Source organism: Grampus griseus (genome assembly GCF_964374135.1).
Source record: "Grampus griseus genome assembly, chromosome: 13".
NCBI classification, from domain to species: domain Eukaryota; kingdom Metazoa; phylum Chordata; class Mammalia; order Artiodactyla; family Delphinidae; genus Grampus; species Grampus griseus.
In genome coordinates this window covers 58,272,533-58,282,648 of record NC_139007.1, presented here as the reverse complement: position 1 = coordinate 58,282,648, position 10,116 = coordinate 58,272,533, and the positions used below count along the sequence as shown (strand labels likewise).

At 36.8% G+C, this 10,116-nt stretch overlaps 1 protein-coding gene across 1 annotated transcript; it reads left to right on the top strand.

The window, feature by feature from the left end:
• Positions 1-4,913: 4,913 nt before the first annotated feature.
• Positions 4,914-5,146, top strand: LOC309831567 (short transmembrane mitochondrial protein 1-like; the record flags this gene model as incomplete). Its single annotated transcript, XM_082668804.1, has 1 exon — positions 4,914-5,146. The coding sequence occupies one exon, from the start codon at positions 4,914-4,916 to the stop codon at positions 5,055-5,057; it is 144 nt and encodes a 47-aa protein (XP_082524930.1). The 3' UTR covers positions 5,058-5,146.
• Positions 5,147-10,116: the final 4,970 nt, after the last annotated feature.

Sequence of the window (10,116 nt, the reverse complement as noted above, 5' to 3'; positions counted from 1 at the left end):
GTAAGGAAAGTCTTGAAACTATGGGAAGTAAGGCTATTTCTACTATTATGCTTTAAATCTTATGGTTCACACAATTTTCTTATGTACACGTTTTGGCTACAAGTACCTCCTCATATTAAATAAAAATGGTTTCAAAGCAAACTGATTCATGTGTCAGCATAATCTAAATAAAGAAGGTATAATCTTATAAGTAGAAATGGTGCTAAAATTCTGAAGCTAGAAGGTTTACTGTAAGTAAGAAGCCAAGAGTTCAGACACTCAACCAAAGCTGATCCAAACCTCTTGGGTTAGAAATATCACAAAAGTGAGCTTTTCCACAAAATGGCCTGTATTTCCTGTTTTTAGCTAAGCTGGAAGTGCAGTAGGAACAATACTTATTATGGCATGTCATTGTGTCTACTTTGGGGTTGAAAACACCAAGCAGTGACTATAAGCATGACGAATCAAAAGGAAAAGAATGAGTGGAGAGGTGTTCTGGGCTAAGAAAGGGAGAATTAATGGAAACAGAATTTCCTAACTTGACCACCAGTTAACCATAGCTTGGATGTCCAACGTGCTATGAATCACGAGCGACTAGCTCCAAAATAATACAAGAACGTCTTGGGCTAGATCATTACTGCAGTATATTGTTAATAAAACTTCCAGAAAATAAATTAGCAGACATAGTTATTCAAGGGGTAAAATGGTACTCATGTAAATTCCTTTTTACAAAATAATCTGGAAATGAGACAGCACAAATGACTTGCTAGACAGACAGACACTTGCTAGACATTCACCACATTCATTTAGAAATTTTAGGCAAAAATCACAGCTCTCATCAACAGGGTTGATAATAACTCTTCACAGGAAGAGTGTGGAATTCTTAGAACACAGGCTGAATTTTCAAAAGCAAAGTCTCAAAAGTTTCATGGATTGTGAATACAGAGGTATATTACCCAAAAGGCCACTTAATGCTGTTGTCTCTAACATAATTTCTTACAGTCTTTAAACTAAAACTTCTTAGTTGATAAACCCAAACTACTAATATTCTACCATTTAGTTAACATATTTATTGAATCTGTGCAATATTGGCTATGCATACTCAGTTAAGAAAGAAAATTTGGGAGCTTTTCCTCTTTTCTACTTGATTGCTCCATAATCAAGGGCATGCTGTGAAGTTGGACAAGTCACTTAGTGATGCAATATCTAAGAGTCCCCTTAGAAATATTACTTGCCCTCTAACAAATCAATCCTCAAAGATGAAAAAACAAAGAAATAGTAATAATGAAAAACAGGAAAAGAAAACAAGTGTTTAGGATTTGCAGCCAGGATGAGAGAGGCTTAATAGTATAATATATTGACACTAACTATAAAGGAAGTTTGTGAGTCCTTGCAAAAAAGAGTGAAAAGTAAGAAAACAATGAAATGAGACAGCAGAACTGAGACACAAACCCAAAACAATGAAGAAAATGGCAATAGAAACATACATATCCATAATTACCTTAAATGTAAATGGATTAAATGCTCCAACCAAAAGACACAGACTGGCTGAATGGATACAAAAACAAGACCCATATATATGCTGTCTACAAGAGACCCACTTCACACCTAGGGACACATACAGACTGAAAGTGAGGGCATGGAAAAAGATCTTCCATGCAAATGGAAATCAAATGAAAGGTGGAGTAGCACTTCTCATATCAGACAAAATAGACTTTAAAATAAAGACTATTACAAGAGACAAAGAAGGACACTACATAATGATCAAGGGATCAATCCAAGAAGAAGATATAACAATTGTAAATATTTATGCACCCAACATAGGAGCACCTCAACATAAGGCAAATGCTAACAGCCATAAAAGGGGAAATTGACAGTAACACAATAATAGTAGGGGATTTTAACACCCCACTTTCACCAAAGGACAGATCATCCAAAATGAAAATAAATAAGGAAACACAAGCTTTAAATGACATATTAAACATATTAATTGATATTTATAGGACATTCCATCCCAAAACAACAGAATACACTTTCTTCTCAAGTGCTCATGGAACATTCTCCAGGATAGATCATATCTTGGGTCACAAATCAAGCCTTGGTAAATTTAAGAAAATTGAGATCGTATCATGTATCTTTTCTGACCACAATGCAGAGACTATCAATTACAAGAAAAAATCTGTAAAAACTACAAACACATGGAGGCTAAACAATACACTACTAAATAACCAAGAGATCACAGAAGAAATCAAAGATAAATTTTTTAAAATACCTAGAAACAAATGACGATGAAAACATGATGACACAAAACCTATGGGACGCAGCAAAAGCAGTTCTAAGAGCGAAGTTTATAGCAATACAAACCTACCTCAAGAAACAAGAAACATCTCAAATAAACAACCTAACCTTACACCTACAGCAATTAGAGAAAGAACAAAAAATCCCCAAAGTTAGCAGAAGGAAAGAAATCGTAAAGATCAGATCAGAAATAAATGAAAAAGAAATGAAGGAAACAATAGCAAAGATCAATAAAACTAAGAGCTGGTTCTTTGAGAAGATAAACAAAATTGATAAACCATTAGCCAGACTCATCAAGAAAAAAAGGGAGAAGACTCAAATCAATAGAATTAGAAATGAAAAAGGAAAAATAACAACTGACACTGCAGAAATACAAAGAACCATGAGAGATTACTACAAGCAACTATATGCCAATAAAATGGACAACCTGGAAGATATGGACACATTCTTAGAAATGCACAACCTTCTGAGACTGAACCAGGAAGAAATAGAAAATATGAACAGACAAATCACAAACACTGAAATTGAAACTGTGATTAAAAATCTTGCAACAAACAAAAGCCCAGGACCAGATGGCTTCACAGGCAAATTCTATCAAACATTTAGAAAAGAGATAACACCTATCTTTCTCAAACTCTTCCAAAATATAGCAGAGGGAGGAACACTCGCAAACTCATTCTACAAGGCCACTATCACCCTGATACTAAAACCAAAGATATCACAAGAAAAGAAAACTACAGGCCAATATCACTGATGAGCATAGATGCAAAAATCCTCAACAAAATACTAGCAAACAGAATCCAACAGCCCATTAAAAGGATCATACACCATGATCAAGTGGAGTTTATTCCAGGAATGCAAGGATTCTTCAATATACGCAAATCAATCAATGTGATACACCATATTAAAAAATTGAAGGATAAAATCCATATGATCATATCAATAGATGCAGAAAAAGCTTTCGACAAAATTCAACACCCATTTATGATAAAAACCCTCCAGAAAGTAGGCATAGAGGGAACTTACCTCAACATAATAAAGGCCATATATGACAAACCTACAGCCAACATTGTCCTCAAAGGTGAAAAACTGAAACCATTTCCACTAAAATCAGGAACAACACAAGATTGCCCACTCTCACCGAATTATTCAACATAGTTTTGGAATTTTTAGCCAAAGCAATCAGAGAAGAAAAAGAAATAAAAGGAATCCAGATCAGAAAGGAAGTAAAACTGTCACTGTTTGCAGATGACATGATACTATACATAGAGAAATCCTAAAGATGTTATCTGAAAACTACTAGAGCTAATCAATGAATTTGGTAAAGTAGCAGGATACAAAATTAATGCACAGAAATTTCTTGCACTCCTATACACTAATGATGAAAAATCTGAAAGAGAAATTAAGGAAACACTCCCATTTACGACTGCAACAAAAAGAATAACATACCTAGGAATAAACCTACCTAACGAGACAAAAGACCTGTATGCAGAAAACAATAAGACACTGATGAAAGAAATTAAAGATGATACAAAAAGTTGGAGAGATATACCATGTTCTTGGATTGGAAGAATCAACATTGTGAAAATGACTACACTACTCAAGGTAATCTGCAGATTCACTGCACTCCCTATCAAACTACCAATGGCATTTTTTATAGAACTAGAACAAAAAATTTCACAATTTGTATGGGAATTTGTGGGATAGGGAGGGTGGGAGGGAGATGCAAGAGGGAGGAGATATGGGGATATATGTATATGTATAGCTGATTCACTTTGTTATAAGCAGAAACTAACACATCATTGTAAAGCAATTATACTCCATTAAAGATGTTAAAAGAAAAAGAAAGAAAGAAAGAAAGAAATACTGGGTCTCTTGTTTGGTGGCAGTCAGGCTCCCTTCCTGGTGCCGTGCTGTTGGCGGGTCTGAAACAGGCCTGAGCTCCACTGTGAGGCCACATGTAATTGATGGTAAAGACTAGAATAGCCTTGCTGGACTTGAATCTAGAAGACTATGTATTTTTATTTATTAAACTTTGATTCCATGACAAAAAGACTGTGTTTGATTTCTTCAGAAGGACTTGGCTAGCTGAGGGAATCCTGACACAAAGGAAACTCAAACTACATGGAAGCAAAACAAACACATACGGTGTGGCTCTCCTCATTTATCAATTGCATGAAGATGAAACCCTGATAGTGAGTAATTTACTGAGGCAAAGACCATGTCTCATTCATTTTTTATTTCCCAGCATCTAATCATAGTGTCTGGCATATGGTAGGCATTCTGTAAACATTCAGTGAACTGAACTGGACTGTGTTGTTTCATATCCCCACTGCTGGTCTCCTTTCATCCGGGTAAAAACTGTACTTGACCTTGGCTCAGCCTTCACTTCCTCAGAAAGATCCTCCCTGACGTCCCCAACTTGACCCATTCCCCCTAGTATTTACAGTTATATTATTATGCACTCTCCTTCAAAGCACCTATCACAACTATAATTTTATATTTATTTACAAGGCTCTTTGAGATAAACAATAGAAACCATAAACAATAAAGTCAAAGGAGGCATCATGCCGGGTGAGGCAGCCTCGGTTGGCCCACGGAGCTGCAGCTGCCCTTCGAGCCCTCCTTGCCGACACATGCTCCAGTTCCTGCTTAGATTTACTCTTGGCAACGTGGTGGGAAAGTATCTGGCTCAGAGCTATGACATACCAAACCTGGCTAAAAAACTTGAAGAAATTGAAAAGGACGTGGACACCAAGAAGAAACCCCCTAGTTCATGAGGCCGACTCCAGCACTGCCTCCTGGATAAACTGATTCTACTGTTCTTGAGGGCCTCCTTTACCATCTGAACCAAAAGCTTTTGTTTTCGTCTCCAGCCTCAGCAATTTTCTTCTTTGCTAGACCCTGTATTGCCTTACAGCACAAATGGGGCCACAAGTTAAGAACAACCCTTACTTTTCAAACATCCTCACTTCTTCCCTTCCTCCTTCTGGCCACTTGGGAGGTCCTGAGAATGGAATTATGGTGCTAGATTAGTAAACATGACCTTAAATTAGTAGTCTCTCCCTTATTCTTTGGGATTTCTACTACCGTTTTCAAAAGAAAAATTGATGAGTTTTGTAGAGCTGATGAGATATAAATAATGCTGATTTCACAGTCTAGCAATTATATTGGGTGTTTAAACCTTTGGTACTAAATTATGTTGTTTCAAAGTAGTAATTAAAATGAAAATCTAGAAGCCAGTTTCTGGTGAATTATCCACTAATTTTATGTTGTTGTCAGGAAGCTTCATAGTTGCTAATTTAACCAATAAATCAATTTGCTATTCATTAACCAAGAAACTCTGTTCTGAGAACCCTATCAGGAACTGGAGAATTTTAAAGTATTTAAAGTAATGGCCTTTGTCCTCAGTAGAATTCATAGTCTAGTATGCATATTTTTTCTTAATGATGCATTTGATCTGGCTCTATTCTCTCATAAGAATCATACTTATTTCATGGGATTACAGGCGCATTTGACACTACATGGTAGATAAATGAGAAGTTGTCTATAAAGGAAATTTCATGCCTTTTTACATTAAAAAAATGTATTTACATTATAACTTATAGTGATTCTCATAAGAAGACTTTGTGTTTTTCTTTCTGCAACCATAAATTACTCTTGTAATTTTTCAAATGTATAATAGTCCATAATTATTTTTAACTGAAAAAAAAGTTTAAATACATAACTTTCCCCCTGGGTCAATACAAAGTGATCTGTGTTGTCCCCCAGCTCCTACTTCCTCTTCCTGGATTCAGGCACTCACTAGTTTCCTATATCCTTTTGTGAAAGATTTTGTGCCTGAACAAACACATGTATGGGGGTGTTTTATACAAATGATAGCAAACTATATATGGTGTTTTCCCCAGTGCAGGTCATTCCATATCCGTAGGTAAGGAACAAAGAACCTCTTTCTTTTTTTGGCTACATAAGGTTCTACTAAATGAAAATACCATAATTTATTTAATCTGCTTACATATCTGTGCAGGGGGATAGCTCCAAGCTAAAGTCCTGGAAGTGTAATTTGCACTAAATATAAACAAAGGCCCATTTCATTGGATGTTTTGTTCCAGAGGGCTAATGGGCAGCTTCACTGATGATGCCATTTCTGACATTTTAGCAGAATTAGTAAACTGGAAGAATGGTTTAGAGACCTTTTTTTCAGACACTGATGCCACTGATACTAAATGTGATTATAAAATGAAGTGATTCTACCTCTCTTTGAAAACCTGGATCTTTCATACATGGAGATAAGTTTTGTCCCTGTCAGGTTGTACTGGTGCGTGAGACAGGTTAGGATCGTATTATGGTTTGGCTTCTCCCTTGCAGTGTGATCAGGGGCAAGCAGCTTAGTTTTCTGAAACTGTTGTCTTCTCTGTAAGGTGTGGATGCAATATCTACCTCATAGGGCTTCCGTGAGAAACAGCTGAAATAATGTATGTGATGTGTAGCACAGTGCTGTGCAAATTGTCCAATAAATAGCAGATATTAGTCCAAAAAATTTAAAAAGTAAAAAAAATAAAGTCAAAGGAGGCAAGAACTGTGTCTTTTCGTTTTCCGCTCAGGCAGTAAATATTGTTTTTGTTGGCTCTCAGTAAATATTTGTTAAAGTAGTGAACCAAGAACCCATAATTTCATGGTTTCCTCTCATTCTAATAATACTCACAAGGCCTCAAATAATATGAAATAAATTATCCAGCACACATTCACATAATAGTTAGAGCTGGGAAAGTAAGTTTGTGCCACAGGCCATCCAGTTAGGAAGAATTCTGATAAGGCAAAGGAAAAATGCACACATCTTTCATTATAGCCAGAAGTACACCAACCTGGAAAATGCCATAGAAATTTTTGTGGAGAAATTTTTCTTCTTTTATAGACATCTCAGTTGTTTTATTTAAAAAAAAGAAGAGGAAAATAAAGCATAATCCATTAAGTTTAACCACTAAAGGTCAAAAACTCCCAAATATTGTCAGTTGCATATGACCCAACCTAGCAGACTATGTATATTTACATAGTTTAGTTTATCACATGTGAGCAGTTTTTCTATAGTATTGTTTTCTGCATCTTGGAAGTAAAAAAAAAGAAATACTGTCCTGATCCAAAATACAGTACTAAAGGAATATGAAATGTGGTAAATGACAAAGTTCTTTTCTGGTTAGAGAAAAAGAAAAAGCAGAAACTGAAACTTGGTCACGTTTAATCTAATATCTGAACACTTATAATAAACCAATGTATCCAATTTTTCCAATCAACAACTTTAGTAAAATTCTAGAAGAATGATAAGGCAAAAAAAAAACCATCCTAGGAGGCTATTGATTTAATTCAGTTGGACCATAGTTTTGAAGCAACTCCTGTGTGTCAGGCAGTGTACTCAGCACAAAGGATGCAGCCATGAAAGACACGGATACAGTCCCTGCCCTCAGGAATTTACAAGCACTGAAGGAGTCCCCAGTCTGTATCTCGACCCTTCACAACAGTTCTATCTTCTTCCAGTTCTTTGGGGGAAACTCCTGGCCTCAGGCAGGTCCACAAGGAATGCTCTCCTTCCCCTAAGGGGAATTACTTCTCTTCACTTAGCCTGAATTCTTAGGAACAGTGCTATGTACCAAATCAGGTTTCAATAAATATTCTTAGAATAAATGAAAGAAGAAATTAACTAATCACCCAACTGATATGAGAGGGAGCTGTGTAAATGAGGAGTTGGACAAGAATACCCATGGCTTGCTTTCCACAAAGTTCAGGTTTTCTGGCTTGACTCTGATCTTTTACCTGATCCTGAGACAAAGAAGACATTTTTATGGCTGATTTAAGTTAGCCTTACCCAAGAGTAAACGTTCAATTTTCTTCTTTAACCATGTAATATGTGCACCAAATAACTCTGGCTCTTACAAGGCAGAAGAATCTCAGTTCCGTCACTGTGTGACTTCAGAAAAATTACAAACTCTCCCTGTGCCCATTTTTACACCTGTAAAATGTTGGTAATCATGTAGTAAATTGATTAAATAAGGCAATATATCTAAAGCGCTGGGCACGGTACCAAGCATAAGGTAAGCTCTCGGCCAGTATTGGTATTATATTATGCATGACCGGTAGCATTATTATCTCTCTTTCCATGTATTTTTTATTGGAGAAATCAAGGTACTGGTTAGATTGAAGAGCTCTGGTTAAAAGGCTCAAAAAAAGATCCAGTACCTCCACTTAATCATTCTACAAATATTTATTGAGCTTCTGCAAGGCATCAGGGTTGACCAGCTCCCAGAATCAAATGGGTGACTTACTGGGGGCTTGGAAGGGAGAAGGCAGAACTGTGGAAGCATAAGTAAACCATAAGTTAATGGGCTCAAACTAAGCTCCAAATCCTGAAGACAGAGAGCATAAATAAAAGGGGTCAGGCACAGAAGTGAACCTCAGAGTCCTTAGGTAGCATTAAGTCTTAGAAAATTGTATTAACCTTTAACAAGAGGAGAGTCCAAGGTTGGAGAACTTTCTTACCCATGACTGGCCCCTACCTAATCTAGAATGCTAAAAAACATTCCCCATCTTAAATGATCTTAAATATTATCAGAGATGGTTTTTTGTGTTAATTTCCATCATAAAAAATCAAGAGAGAGAACACAGTTATCTTGCCAAGAACTGGAGGGCTATGCAGAAATGGAAGTCTAGTAATGAGCTAAGGATGAAAATCCAGCCTGGTGAGGAACAATGAGGATAATTTCCAAATATGTTGAGTAATAAAATGGGAAGATAAAAGCAGTTCCTCAGACTGAAGACCTATATCCCAGGTTTGTTCAAGGCTGGACTTAAAGAGACTGAAGTCTGCAGGGGAAGAGGAGCAGTGAATTATCTAAGAATCTCCAACTTCTCTGCAGTGTCATGATTTGCTGATTGATCTCTACCAACTACATATCTGGTTTCCACAATGTTCATTGTGAAATGCCAGAATCATCCTGCTAAAAATACACAAGACTCAGAAAACCACATTCATGGACTCAAAATGTCTTGTGGTTTTTTGTTGGTTTTTTTTTTTGCACTAGAACAGAGATTAGGAGAGGAGGAGATGGCTTGAGACATGTCAGAACTGTGCGGTGAAGGCTATTTGCAAACTAACATTCATACTTTTACAGATGCTGGAAGAATATGTGACATGCCTGTGTCAGAGACAATTGACTTTATTCCTCTCAGCAGTAGTGGTAGCCAGAATATCATTATTTTCTTGCACTAGTTCCCAGAGAGCCAATTCCCATAGGGCAACACAAAGAGGGTCAGGTGACACCTGTACATACAATAAGCATTATAGGAGAAGGACCCTGAGCTTAGGGAACCTGAATCTTTTATACTGGACAGTAAGCATGCCTGCCTTTTGCTCTGAAGGGAGACACTATCTACATCTTCTAAGGCTGTTCACTGCACAAACATTCTGGAAATAATAGAGTGGAATAAAGTTAGTTACTTCCTTTGCTCATAAGACAGGGAGAAATGTGAGACTCCAAGACACTCCAAGAATTGTCTCCCAATATGACCTTGACACTAGGAGTATTCACAGAACATGCTTTAGTGCTTGGCGTCCTGTTGGTCCACACCTTAAATAACTGTGGATCTGCAAAGTCCTTTCTGGTTCAGGATGTCATCTAATCTGAACCATTATTGCACATTCCCAAGAACATTTTCCTGAGCTTGTCAAACCACTTATGGGTATTCATTTCCTCTTTATTAAGGTCCGCACAAATTTCTAAAACTATTGTTTTTTACCATTTCCCAAAAGGATTTAGGGATTCATATTGTAAAAGGCTTCTGCAAAGT